This window comes from Trichosurus vulpecula, chromosome 4 (genome assembly GCF_011100635.1).
Source record: "Trichosurus vulpecula isolate mTriVul1 chromosome 4, mTriVul1.pri, whole genome shotgun sequence".
NCBI lineage: Eukaryota > Metazoa > Chordata > Mammalia > Diprotodontia > Phalangeridae > Trichosurus > Trichosurus vulpecula.
In genome coordinates, this window is record NC_050576.1 from 78,832,444 (window position 1) to 78,847,122 (window position 14,679).

Here is a 14,679-nt window from a genome sequence, read left to right on the forward strand (position 1 = left end):
ACCACGAGAACAATAAAGTAAATGAAAAATAAGTGAAACTTAATGTTGTGAAATTACAATGACCAAGCTTGACCCCAAAGAAATCCGAGGGGACATTTCCTCTTTTTTTTTTTTTTTTTGCAGAGGTAGCAGCCTATTGGTATGAGAAACTGCCTATTATGTTGGACTTGATGTATTAGGTTAGTTTCACTGAACTCCCCCACCCCCCTTTCTTTATTCTTTGTTGTAATACAACAGCCCTCTGAAAAAACAAAAACTATCAACAAAATATTTAAAAGCAATTTGCCAGGGTGACCCTTCAGTACTCACAGAATTCGTTTTATACTTTATGATTTACAAAACATCTTTACAATACCTTATTAATAGTAAAACACAGGGATGAAATTGTTACTTTATATAAGTGCAGTGATTCTGTCAGAGTGCATGTACCAAGCTCAGCATAGAACCACTTTTAGGAGAAAGCTGCCTCACTAGATGGCCCTCTTCCCTGTTGAGTCAGCGTGAGTCAGTGCCCAAGTATGGTGGTAGGGGGCACTGTACGGCTGGAAATCGTCTCAGATGACATGCAGCACTTAGGTCATCGCTACGTGGTAGTCCCAGGAAATACCCAGACAAGAATCCCTATCAGAACTAGTGCCTGGTTAAACTGATTTCATTGGGTCGCTAAGTTCTCTTTCAAAATTGTGGCCGGATTTTTTGTTGTTGTTGTTAGTTCCAAATCACTTGTATGTCTGGACTTTCAACATATGGGACACTTTTTTTTTCGGTGGACCAGGAAGTGAAGGATCTTGGAAATGTTCCTTCAGCTACTATGACAAAGAGAGAACCACCACCGCAACAAAGCTCATTAGTGTCCTGGTAATTTCCTTCCAAGTAGTGCAGGGATGTATGAATCCCCCAAAGGCATATGCAAAATGTCTTGGCAAGATGTAAAGTCAATAATCCAGCGATTCCTTTAAACCTCCAGCTACTTTTCACCTCCAGCATATTACCACCGACTTGGTTCCTTCTTTCGGCTGCTTTCCAGGACCGAGGAGCAAGACGCTTTAAAACAAAACCCCCGACATCCCCTCCCCAGACTTCCTCTGCTCCAGGGCCTCGATCCTGCGGCTGACTGGATACTTTCTTGCCGCGCTTCGATACACTGTGACATATACTTCAATTCTGTCCGAGGCTCGAGAGGCCGAGGACTCGCGGCTCCGGGCGCCTCCGGCGATGACTTAGACCTTGATCGGTCCAACCGCGGTGCGCCTCCCCGCGCCGGGGCTGCCGATCACCGACCCTCGACCCTCTCCTTCGGCTTCAGAAAAACGACTTTCGAGGGTGACCCCCGCCCCTCCCCGCCCGGCTTTTTAAAAAGACCTATTGTCATTAAGATTTTTTCCACGTGCGTTCCCCCCAAGAGACCGGGCCTGCGGCGCCGGGGGCAGCTCCACGTGCCCAGGGGCTCCCGCCCCGCACCCCTCGAGCCGCAGCAGCGCAGAGATCCCGCCTCCCGCAGGCGGGCTCGGGGAAGCCCTCGGTCTTCCCCAGAGCCGCCGCCGCCTCGCTCTGCCCCGCCCCGCCCCCTCCTGCGGGCGCTTAGAGGACTAGGGGGTCTCCCCAGCCTCGGAGAGGGGTCGGGGAGGTCAAGCAGGGGGATTCCTGAGGGACCAACCTCCTAGATAAGGCCGCAGGACTTGGGGAAAGCCGAGGGCACCCGCGGGCGTTTTCCCCGGAACCTGTTCGCCGCGGGAAAGATCCCCCTCTCCCCACACACTGGTTACCATGGCAATACAACTGCAGCCGCGTGTCGCCATGGCAGCTGATCCTCCAATCCCATTAGTTTCATTTTCTTTCCTGCCGGGCTCCCCACCCCCCTCTAACAGTCCCTCCGCGTGCAGGGGGAGGGGCTGCGGAGAAGAGGAGGAGGGGTCCCTCGCGTCACTCCCTAGCGCGCGAGGGGAAGAATAGCGTCGAGGGACTGGCCGACGGAACTGTAGGAAGAAGAGGAGGCGTTTCCGGTGGGAAGAGTGGGGGAGTGGAAATAGGAAGCGAGGCTGGGCTACGGTGAAGAGAAAGACGGGGGAAGCTTTTGAGTGTAACTCCAGTCTGTTTCGGGTTCGATGTTCCCGGAGCGGCTGGGATTTCCCCTTCCCGCTGGAAGCGGGAGGAGGACAAAACCCAAGGTGATCAAGCGCCACTAGCAGGCCGCTGAGAAGCTGCAACTGCGGTACACGCCCCGGACGCCCCCGAAGTCTCTCCAGAAGGGCGGAAATCAGGCGGTGAGACCGGTGCGGCCGAAGTCTCGCGAGAGCGACTCCCTTCGATTTCCTTCCTTTCCCCCAGTCCTCCCGCCCCCTCCCGAGGACCCTCCCCCCTCCCCCTCCTGGGTCGTAGTGTCCCTGCGCCCCACGGGCCGGAGCGGCAGCGAGAGAAGCTTCACCCGCTCCTTCTCCCAACCCCCCCCTCACCGCCTCACTCACCCCCCCCCCTCCCGCCGGGCGAGGAGGAGCCGGAGGAGAGGAAGATGGCGGCGGCCGCCAGCACCAGCGGTACCGCGGGGCCGCTCCGAGGAGCCTGAGAGACCCACGGACGCTTCGCGGGGAGACGCGGCGGCGGAGGATGAGCCTGCAGAGCGCACAGTATCTCCGGTGAGAGCCGGGGCTGGGCACCCGCCCGGAGGGAGCCGCTGGGGGGGATGGGGAGTCCCTGTGCGGGGCTGGGGGAGCACCGGCTGGCCCCTCGGGGGATGGGGGCCCCTGGGGAAGGCTGCGGCAGCTCGGGGGCCCGGGGGGCACCCTCCGGTCCGGGCCTGGGGCTGCGGGGGGGCGGGGAGCCTCAGAGGTCGGGGGGAGCCGCCCGAGGAGGGGCGCCCCGGATGGGAATCCACACCTGGGGGAAGGGGTTTCTTGGAGGAACGGATAACCCGGGGGGGGGGGGCTCCCTGGCGAGGAAGACCCAATGGCCGAGGGAGACCAGGCGGCTTCGGTGAGCACGGGTTCGGGAAGTCTGGGGCAGACCTCAGGGTCACCGGAATCACACCGAGATGGCCAGGTCGTGGAGGAGTCCGTGTGTGGCTGCTAGATGGAGTGTGAGGAACTTGGGCTGCTTAGGCAGAGTGACGTACGGGGGGATAAAAGGGGGTGGGGTCTAGCACGCTTCGTTTGGGGAAGGGAAGATGCGAAAAAAGGTGGGTGGCCCTGGGTGGCACCGGACGGGAGTCGAGTCAGACGGGGACTTCTAAACTTGGTGCCTTCCCCAGCTTTCAGACTCTCAGTACTTAGGGGATTAACGTCTGCTGAATTGAGTGGGTGGGTGCCCGGACCTGAGAGATTCACTCGCCGAGGAGCGGTTGGGAGCTTCACTGGTGGAGGAAGTGAAATGAGCGTCTGTGAGCCTGGTGGAGGACTGAAGTGTGGACCCCTGGGTAGCAATATTGACCAACGTGGAAAGTTAGGACTCTGCAGTCCGAGAATTCTTAGGAGGCTTCCAGGGCTAAGCGGGGAAGCCGCAGGGCTAGCAACGTTAGATCGTATGGGTGGGAAGGAAGAGTGGTTCTGTGCTTTCTGGAAAAGGGAGGGGTGAAAGGCTTGGAAGGAGGAATGCCGCTGTAGTTTAACCAAGCAAAGGTTGATGCTCTGGGGGAGGGTCTTGTATCCACTCAGACTGTAACGTGTGAGAGAGGTTGTTCTGCACACATAGCGTCATCCTGCTGATTTGGTTCAGTCTGAAGGGGTTATTAAAAATAATTTCTTAGAGTTGGATAGGACCTTAGAAATCGACTAACTCACTCCTTCATTTTACAGATGAGAAAACTGAGGCCCAGAGTGACTTGCCCAAGGTCACACAGACTTAATTAAATTGCAGAACCAGGATCCAAAGTCAAGCCTTCTGACTTGAAATCTTATACTACTACATTGTGCTTGGAGATAGAGAATGACTGTTCAGTAATGCAAGACGAAAAACAGAGGTTATACAAAAATGGTAGTACTTGAGCACATACGTACTATGGGTACTATGAAAGTTACTTAAGTAGTTGATTTACGTGTCTAAAGAAAAAAGCCCTTTTTTCTTCTGTTCTGGTATTCCACCATGATTAGAAGCCAAGAATATTTTCTGGGAGGACAGAATCTTTAAGGTGCAATAAATGTCTTGGTGCATTTGGACACTAGAGTGTTTACAAAAGAATGCCACTGACTTCCCCAAGCCCTGGGCACCTTAAGCTATTGCTGGAATAGAAAATGGTTTTACATACTGGTGGTTTTTTTTTTTAATTTTTTTACATTTTGTTTATTTTCTAGTATTTTGAAGGAGTACAGGACAATTCTTGTGTAGTGGGTTCAATAATAGTTAAATTTGGGATTGGTTTAATTCTTTGAAAAAGGGAAAAGTATAATGGAATTCCTATAGGCAACAGAATAGCAATGGTAGGGTAGGCTCAGGAAGACATGGGCTCAAATTCGGCTACTGTGTGACTGGTTAAGTCACTTATTTCTGTTTTTTCCCTGATGTAAAAATGAAGAGGTTGGATTAGATGAATAAGATCCTTGCTGTTTCTAAATCTATGATCCTATAAACTGGCTAAATAAATGTAGAAAATAGAGGATCACTGGAACTGGGTTTTAATGAAGGGCGAGTTTAGTGGAAAAGGCTTTGGGTTTAGGAGTCTAGAGATCTGTATTCTAGTCCAGGGCTTCCCTGGGTTTTAGTTTATCCAGTAAATGAGAATGTTGAACTAAATGACATCTTAAAACCCTTTCAAGCTCTGTGAATTATGTATAACATCTTACCAGGTAGATGGGCTGAGTCTGAGATGGCCTTTGAAAGATGATTCCCCAATCTCTTTCCTAACCAAATAGGGCAGACCGGTATTGAATTTGAGAAACTGATGTACAAGGTGATTGAAGAAAGGTCACCTGGTCTGTACTCCTGAGCTTTTTCATCTGAAGGTGGCTAGGGAGAATCTTCAGGAAAGTATTCTCTTATAGGTTCTCAGAGGTGATGCTAGATAGTGCTCTTTGTGTTTGAGGGTGTGGAGGTCATTCTCCATGACCTTGACTACAGGAGCAGAAGTTCTGTTGTCTACCTTCATCCATGATAGAGGAGCAGTGACTGGGCAGTTTTTAAATTTCGTAGCTACTGATCTTTGTGTAGACTTTCACCACAATTGAATTGTAGTTCACAAAAACTGGGACCTTTTGGCACTGGTGTGGTGGGATATTGAGACTTGAGAGTGAAACTGCATGTTTTGGAAGTCTCTGGAATGAAGATAAGATGTGGGAGGCCTTTAGGGTAAAGGGTGGGAAGGAATTTAAATATCAGTAAGGGACAATACATAAGCAATTTGCTATATTGAGTGAAAAGATAAGGGGAGGAGCAGATCTCAAATACTTTGAAAAGATTGTATTATGGGGACCAGAAGAGGTAGTGCCAATAAAATTGGATTGGGGGGGGGGGCTTGGGCTTAGATCCTATGAAATAGGTCATCAGAATTATTATCCGAAGGCATTAAATTGAGGAGTGAGGTTTCTTGAAATGTGTTCTTAGGCTGAATAAAAAAGGATGTAGGCAATGACACCTTAATTAGATTGAAGTAACAAATTTTAAAATATGAGTAAATTTTCTCCTTTGACTCATGACACATTGGAAAGAGGTATTTCAAAGTCATTGTCACAGTAGGCCAAAGAGAAAAAATATAGAATGAATTGAGATGGGTTATTAGTAATTTGGGTGGGAAAGGGGATGACAGTACTCAACTAAATTTAAAGGATTACCCTGATAGAAGAATAGGGATTCATATAAAGAATTCATTTTATTAAGTAGAAAAGGGGGAGAATTCTGCATGCTTGTTGTCACATTGGAATTTATTAAAATTGAATTGGGAGATGATTGAGTAGATAGAATGATTGTTAATGTTTATTATAAAAAGAGAAAGCAATCAGTGGTACCTGAGGCACCTATAGTTGTTTACATTGTCAGGGCTGCACTCTTGAAAAGTCTCTAGACTTTCTCAAGCTTGTGCCTGTGTGGACATTCCCTTCCCCCACTCTCCCTCACCTCAGCTTTTCACCTTTCTTTTTTCTGTGAGTGTAAAAATCCTTGTGGGTGGGGACTGTCTTTTTGCTTGTATTTATATTCTCTGCACTTAGCCTGGCACCTAGTAAGTGCTTAATAAATACTGGTTGACTTGCAATAACATGAAATGTACTAGAAAACACAAGGTATACATCTGGGAATTTTATGGCAGAAATGGAGGGAGAAAAAGGGATCAAGTCTGAGGGAGGGTGGGGGGCGGGGAGAAGACGTAACCAGTGTAAAAGAAAGGAGGGAGAGGGGATATCTGTTGTGGTGAGGTGGGCTTCAGGCCCTGTAAGAAGGCGGTGATTTTTTTGTTTATTCATGTAATATTAAAAACATTTCTTAAGTGTTGTAATAGGATACAAATATATAATGCCTCTGGCAACTCAAGGAAATTTCCTTCCACAGCTAGCTAACTGGGCTTAGTGGGAACCTTTGGTACTTGATTTGCAGGTGGTTTTTGGTGTTTTGTTTTCCCCAGAATTGGCACCCCCCCCCCCCCCATGCTTTAATCAAGATCCAGTGGCTGTTGCTTGAAGTTAATAGGCTACACTTGGATTTGGTTCCTTTATAAACCTTTTGTTGTAATGGGATTTAACCTTTATCAAGGAGGAAAGACAACACTATGAACTTGGAGAATGAAGAGGTGTGGAGATTTTATTTTGTAAGGAGAGAGGTTGATAAAGTTCCTAACAGGGAACTTTGAAGGGAGTATTGCTAGAGATGTTTAGTGGGAGGCTGCTAACGGAGGCAAGGAGAATCTGTTGAGCATGGGAAAGTATAAAGAAAATATAGGATAACTAACTTCCAGGAGAAGAGCTATGAGTGAGCTGAGTCAGTGAGAGTGTTAGAAAAAAATGTTGGGATTAACATCTTGGAGTGAACATCAGAGATCTTCATGGGGAAAATTTCTTGGTATAGAGTCCATTGTATGGCTTAAATGACTATTTGGCTGTACTTACCTTTTGGTTTGAGTTGTCTTCAGAATTGTGTACTTCCTGTCCTAAACTGTTGCTTGTCTTCATTTCTTTTTTAACAGCTGTTACTTGCTACCTTAGGAGGGGATGAAGCAATTGGGTTGTGTTTACTGATGTCTATATTGACATATTTGAACCGGTTAGCTCAGCATGATATTAATGAAGCCAAGTTTGAGGATTTCATTCAGTTCTTAGGTTTGCATAAAGCAAAAACTGCCTCACAGACTATATCACCAATTCCAAATAACCTTTTCAAGATTCTTATTAGCACTTCTTGAAACCAGCTGTAAGTTCCTCAGTACAATCTTTCAGGTGGGGTGGAGAACTCTTAAAGTGAATGTCTTTTTGATGAATCAGTAGATACATGATTTATGATAGTTCAGCATATTTCCACAAAATGTTTTGGAACTAAAGGTTGTATTTTTAGGCACACATAAGCAGATTAAGTTGTTCATGTGAAATTTTGACAGTAGAGGTTAACAGTGACCACAGAGTTTCCAGTTTTAGAGCTAGAAGGGACCTCGGAAGTTGTCTGGTGCAGTTCCTTCATTTTATGTATGAAGCTGAGACTTAGCAGGCCAAGTTACTCGTTCAAGGTTATAGGTCACTTAACCTCTTTGTCTCACCTTGGCCATTTTACTACACAGGTTCTTAAGGCTCTAAATCCAAGACTAAACTTTACACTAAGCCAACAGGGAGCTGAGCCACTAGCATAGGGAGGAGGCAGAGGAATGACTTATCAGAAAATAGTCAAGGAATGGGTGAAATTCACCAATAATGCTATAATAGACATCCCCCCCCCTTTTTTTTTTCAAAGCACTTCTGGGTTTGCAAAGTACTTTTACAGATATCATCTGATTTCAATCCCAAGACAATCCTTTGAGCAGCTACTACAATTATCCCCATTTTACAGATGAGGAAACTGAAGTTTAGAGATAAGTGAATTGCTTAATAGCTTCTCAGTATCTAAGGTGGAATTTGGTCTTCTTGTTTGGTAGTGGATACTAAATAGAACATCATGGGAGCCACATGGAAAAATATCCGCCTTTAATTTTCATTTTGACTATTGTGAGGACATAAATTGTAGTTATGTAAGCAAATCTTTCAGTTGATTTCATTGAACTGAGTAACCATTTTCTTCAGTGTCGGCGACCCCCATGTCCCCCCAATCTGTATTTATAAGTCTAAAGACTTTGGTACTCTGCTCATACATTTGTGACCCTTCCCCCCCCAAAAAAAAAAATAAGCTAGGACTTATAGACATAGAACCATGGAGTTCTAGGCAGTCTTGATGACAGTTTCATGGCTGATGGAAAGGAAAAGTAGTTTAGGTAGGTAATACTCCAGTGAAATTCTACTCTGTTGCACTTGTGCTTTTATGTCTGTTCCTTTCTTATACCCCCACGGATTTATTCCATCAAGTAATCCTTTCTCTTCCTCTTCTAGCTACTTCTGACTACAAACATGCTTATTAAGTTTTCCTTGTATTGAAAAAAAAAAAAACCTTCCCTTGTTTCTGTCAAGCTAGTACTGTTCCATTTCCCTTCCTTTCTAGGTCAGATTCTTAAATTTGATTTGATTCAAAAATAAAAAAAAAAATTAAGTGCTTACTGTATGCCAGGCACGGAACGTAAGAATAGAGTGGTCTATACTGATTGGTTCCATTTTTTTCCACCATCCCTTCTCTCAGCTGCCTGCATTCAGACTCCCCTCTTCTACTGCTTTATGAGCTTTTGGCAAGAATTCAGAATTTGGAGCCAGAAGACCAGGTCTCTGAATGTGTGTGTAGCTTCTCCAAACCTAAATTTCTTCCATTTAAAAAAAAATGGGGAATAATATTGAGTGTAGAGTCATAGTATCTCGCTGGCCACTTCTTTACGCTTTCTCTGCCTTATGCTTCCTCTTACCATCCCTAAAGTGAAGGCATACTTCCAAGAATTAGTTTCTGGACTTTCTCTTTTTTATGTAATTTTTTTTCCTCCAAAAGAAGATCATCCCTCTCTCCTTCTCACCTCTCCCACCCATGACTACCAATTGAAAAGCAAGGAAAACAAAACCATGTATAGTCAAACAAAATAAATTCCCACATTGTCTTTCCTTGGAATTTCCTTTTTTTATTTTATTTTATTTTGGTAAATAGTATTTCATTTTATCCAATGACATGTAAAAGTAGTTTCAACATTCATTTTTTAAAAAAAGATTTTGAGTTTCAAGTTTTTTCTCCCTCCTTCCCTTCCATCCACCCTCCCCAGGAGGGCAGGCAGTTTAATATAGGTTATACATGTGTAATCATGTAAACATATTTCCACATTATTCATGTTGTGACAGAAGAAACAGAACAAAAGGCGAAAGCCACAAAGTGTGAAAATAGTATGCTTCAACCTGCATTTGGACTCCATAGTTCTTTTTCTGGATGTGGATAGCATTTGTGGACTTTTCTTTTTAGATTACATTTTAATGGCTTTAAATGGTTTTGCTTTTAAAGCCACATAGCCAGCTTTCTGCATGGGCTCTCCTCAGAGCTCAGAACCGATATACTCTTCCATTACATTCCAAGATCAAAAGGCTACTTCCCATGGGCCTTAATCCTAACTCTTTTTGAACAAAGGTGATACATTTAGTAAGTACCCCTTGAATCTATTTAACCTTTCCTACCTGTTGAAGCTCAGCTGCAGTTTTACTCCCTTAACTTTACTCCCTTAACTCTGGTTTCATAGGGCTTCTCACTCCTTCCCACAGGAAAAGGCCCTTTTCTGTAACATAATAAAACATGGTTTCTACCCACAACAAAAGAGGGCTTATTTTCTTTTTTCTCATCCTATGTCCACCAAGTCCTTCAGATTTTGTCTTAATCATATTTTTAAAAAATTTCTTCCCTTTCCCAGTGCCTCCTAGTCCCGTCTTTGCCTCAGATTTGGACTGCTACATCGTCTAACATATTTTTTTCCTTTCTCCCATTTCGCTCCACTCCCCCATCCATCCTATCCACCAATACCAGATTAACCTTCTTAAAGTACTACCTCATACAAGGCAGCCTTCAGTGTCATTCTGTTGACCATAGAATCAAGTCTAAATTCCTAAGCTTCTCCTTCAAGGCCCTCTACAATATGATTTTTATATCTCTGTCCAGTCAGTAATTCCCTTCTGCAAACCATCCACTTTAGTTAAATTGTTTTACAGATTGTCTCCCAAACAAGTTAAGCCTTTTCTTCCTTCTGTGCCCTTTGCCCATGCCCTTTTCCTTCCTCAAATGTCTTTTCTCTTTCACCGAGGCATTTGGTGGTTGTAAGCCATGTGTTAGAGATTTTTTAAAAATTATCTGGTCTGTTTTCCTAACCATATTATAAGCTACTTGAAGACAGGACCCATGTCTCTAGCACCTAGAAGTTTTTTCAGTTAAAGCTTGATAAAATTGTTTGCTTTTTGCTTGATTTACCACTTTCCAGTAGAATGTATACTTGAGTCAGGAACTAGCATCTCACAAGTACTTTTATCCCTTGTGCCTAGTACAGGGCACAGCGGACACCGAATAAATACTTGTTGGTTAATTTCCAAGCTGTTTCCCCCCTCCGTGTATGAATTCTGCCCCTGCAAATGATAATAGCCCAGGGCCTGGCATAAGTGCTTGTTAACTTGACAGCAGAGAAGGGAAATATGTCCTCTGGATCTAACATTGGGCTTTTAATCTTGAGTTTAGATAGTTTTTAGTGTTTCTGCTTATTGTCATGCTTAATGTTGTGCATACTGTTCCTTGGGTCTGGCACAGTATTCAGAATTTAGTTAGGTGTCAGACTCTCTTTAATGGTGATAGAAAAGAATTTGAGAATGATGATCTATTAGACAAATTTCATTTAATGTTATCTAATTTTAGTATAATAAAATTCCTTTTGTAAAACCAGCCCTCCTTCACTTTAATGATGGGCTCTTGCAGTCTAGTCCCAAGATACAAACAGACTGATTGTCTGTTTGTCGTAGTTCAGTCATTTTGTTCCTGTCCAACTCTTTGTGATGCCATTTGGGGTTTCCTTAGCAGAGATACTGGAGAGATTTGCCATTTCCTTCACCAGCTCATTTTGCAGATAAAAGTGAGGCAAACAGGGTTAAGTGACTTGCCCAAGGTCACATAGCTAGAAAGTGTCTCAGGCCCAATTTAGCTCAGAAAAATGAGTCTTCCTTAGTTAAGGCCCAGCACTCTGTCCACTGCGCCACCTAGCTGCTCTAAAGAGTATATACATGTTAGTAAATAAATATAAACTGTTTAAGTGTCCTTTTTGTCTTATATTCCAGTGCCTAGCACAGTTTCTAATGCATAGTATAGGTACTTGATATGTTTTAATTGGTACAATTAGTGTCTAGAGAATTGAATAAAATTTATTAGCTTAAATGGGGAGCATATATGACTAGAAACCCTAATTATATCAGATGTTTTAGCCAGCATTGTTACCAGAAGTCTTAATTCAAGTGAACATCTTGCTCAGATGAAAATGGTGCCAAGGTATGTCTGAAGAATCAAAATTATTTTGATTAGTCCATTTTCTGTTTGTATATTTTGGGTGTCCCAGGTTCTTTTTTAGTATACTTGATTATTAATCTTTCAAGACTAGATTTTTTTTTACATTTGATTGATGGCTGACATTTCCTGTTTGGAGAAGGTGATAAGAAATTTTTGTAGTGCCTTTCATCACACCTTTTAACTAAGTATAAAGTCCTGCAAGCCCCCTTTTTGAGAGATAGTAATAATACAAAGATTATTTTTGAAATCCAATTACTCAGGTAAAAATCCCGTCTTTAAAAAAGAAATGAAAACGAAACTGCTTGGGACATTTAAAACAGGAAGTGATGAGTGTGACTGCATGTAAAATTCTTGGGACAATCGGGCAGAATAAACTCACTAGAACCTATACGTAACTATAGCATAGCATAGCATAGTATATGGGCATAGCATAGTGTATAGTATAATTTAATAGGAGGTAATAAAATAGAAAGTGGAGGTAAGGGGTAGGAAGTTGGGAATGGGAGTAGAGTGAAATAACTAACAATTTTTTTATGAGTGTATGTGGAGAGAGAGAGTGCACTCTTTAAGAACTTAGAAGTTGATTAGGATGCTAATATTAGGACAAATTTTTTCTCTGTTTAAATGCAATTTAGAAGAAATGATAATTTCATTTAACTATTACTTTTTGTGGGACCCTCCTTTGGATTTGTCTTATGGAAGAATAGCCCCTAGATTGTTTATATTTTTTACTGTCTAGCATTTTTTGTGAGACTAGTGTTTCTCTTTCCTACAGTTTTTCCTCTAAAGTCATGAAGAAGTCTGTCAATAATATCTCAGTGAACACTTATTAAGCGTCTGCTTAATGTTACAGATAAAAGTGTAATGTACCAAGTACTGTACTAAGTGCTGGTGATTAAAAAAAAAAGAAGCAAAGACAGTGTCCTTCTTGAAGGAGCTGATGTGCAAACAAATATATACAAAGCCAGCTACATATGCAGGTTAAATAGGAAATAATTCATAGAGAAGAGCTGATATTTATATGGTGCCTGCACTGTGCCAGGCGATGTTCTAAGCTCTTTACAATTATTTTATTTGGTTCTCACAATAACCCTAGGAGGTGGGTACTGTCATTATCCTCATTTTACAATGAGGCAGACAGAGGCTAACTGACTTAGCCAGGGTCACACAGTTAGTAGATGTCTGAGGCCAGTTTTGAACTCAGGTCTTCCTGATTCTAGGCCCGGTGCTCTGTACTGTATCACCATGCTGCCCCATGAAGTGAAGAGATAGTCTTGTTAGCAGCTGGGGTAGTCTGATGGAGCGTATGACTCAGGGGTGAAAATCTTTTAGCGGAAATTTCATCTTTGTTGTTGAAAGTTTAATCTAGATTCTTAATACAGTAAGAAGGCGTCTAGGTGGCACAGTGTGGCCTGGAGTCGAGAGACCCTACTTCAGATCTGGTTTCAGACGTGAGTTATGTCACCCTGTACAAGTCACTTCACCTCTGTTTGCTTCAGTTTCCTCAAGTGTAAAATGGGGATAATAGCATCACCAACTCCCAGGTCTTTTCTGAGGATCAAATGAGATAATATTTCTAAAGCCCTTAGTACAGTTCCTGGCACATAGTAGGCGCTATATAAATGCTTATTCCCATTCTTCTCTTATATGTCATTTTTTACATCACTCTCATTTTCAACTATATTCCTCCCCTTCCCCTTCCCAGAGAGCCTTCTCTTAAAACAAAGAATAAAATAGAAAAGGGGGGGGTGGCAGGAAGCAGGTGGGCAGTATTCTACATCCGCACTCCTCAGCTCTACCAGGAAGGCAGGGGAGATCATGCTTTTCTGTATTCTTCATCTCTATCATATATGGTACAGTGATATTCCATTACATATATGTATCATGATTTGTTTATCCATTTCCTGATTGATGGACATCTATTATTTCCAGTTCTTTACTACTACAAAAGGTGTTGCTGTAAGAATTTTGGTGTATATGGGATCTTCCTGTTTTGTGATGTATATGTATTCTTGTCTATTTCCTGTTATTAGCAGTGTGTCAAAAGGCTATGTATAAGTCACTTTCATAGTATAATATCAAATTGTTTTTAGAATGATTTGACCAAATCATAACTTCAGCAACTCTATTAATGTGCTGGTCTTGTTTAATAAATACATGTTTTTTAATTCATCAAATGAATTTATCCACCATGATGATAGTGACTCTGCTTTGGTTCCTTCTTTTATGAAGTGAGGCTCTCTATGAACAGAGGCTCTTTTAGATTCTTGACTCTAAAGATAGAGAATGCACCTTCTTAGCTTATCTGAATAATGGGCAAAAGTGTACTTGTACCAGCTACAAGCTCTAGACATGGTTGTGAGGAAACACTTTGTCAAAGCAAGCTAGTATAACACAAAGATTTGGATTCAAAATACGGAGACAGGAGTTTGAATACCACTTCCCAGTACTTAACTGTGTGCCTAGAGCTTCTCTGGACCTTACTTTCTTCATAGGTACAGTGGAGATAATAATCACTTAGACTGCCTACCTCCTAGAGCCATTTTGAGGAAAGCGCTTTACCTGGAAAGCATTACGTGAATCTGTGTTACTGCCTTGCGAAGGTCTTTCCACAACTGTCCCAATACTGTCTGTTCCCACATTTTTGTCATCTTTCCCAGTTTGCTGGGCAAGAGGTGAAAACTCAGGATTTTGTTTTTCTCATTAGTGATGGCGAATGTAGTTGTTAATAGATTGCAGTTCTTTCGAGAATTTTTTCTATCCTTTCACCAGTTTATTGATTGGAGGATGGCTTTTGGTCATATGTATGTGTGTATGTATGTACGTATGTGCATGTGTACGTGCGTGCATATTTATATATGCATATATTTGCATTAGTTCCCTGCGTAGCTTGGAACTCAGATCCTTATCAGAGATAAGTGATTTAAAAACTTGCCAGCTGATAACTTTCCTTAACCTTATTCTAGGTGCATTGATTTTATTCATTCAAAAACCATTTCAACCACATGTAATCTACATGATCTGTTTTATTTTTTCAATGATCTCTATTCCTGGTTTGATTAAGGAATTTTCATCTAGCTCTAGCCATGAAAGCTTAGATGATCTGGTTTTCCTAATTTTTTTTATGGT

General features: G+C 42.8%; 1 protein-coding gene across 10 annotated transcripts in view; it reads left to right on the plus strand.

Annotated features, from left to right (window-relative positions):
• Positions 1–1,959: 1,959 nt before the first annotated feature.
• The window catches only part of SMG7 (SMG7 nonsense mediated mRNA decay factor), a 96,734-nt gene continuing 84,014 nt past the window's right edge, over positions 1,960–14,679 (plus strand). For 5 of the 10 annotated variants that reach the window (XM_036754268.1, XM_036754270.1, XM_036754274.1 and 2 more), the window contains exon 1: positions 2,501–2,633. Coding sequence is in view for 5 of the 10 variants with exons in the window: in XM_036754266.1 (XP_036610161.1) it covers positions 2,605–2,633 (29 nt within the window). In the remaining 5 variants the exon portion in view is untranslated. Of the gene's footprint in view, positions 2,634–14,679 lie in introns of all 10 variants that reach the window. The other 5 variants (XM_036754271.1, XM_036754269.1, XM_036754275.1 and 2 more) reach the window with 5 other exon arrangements.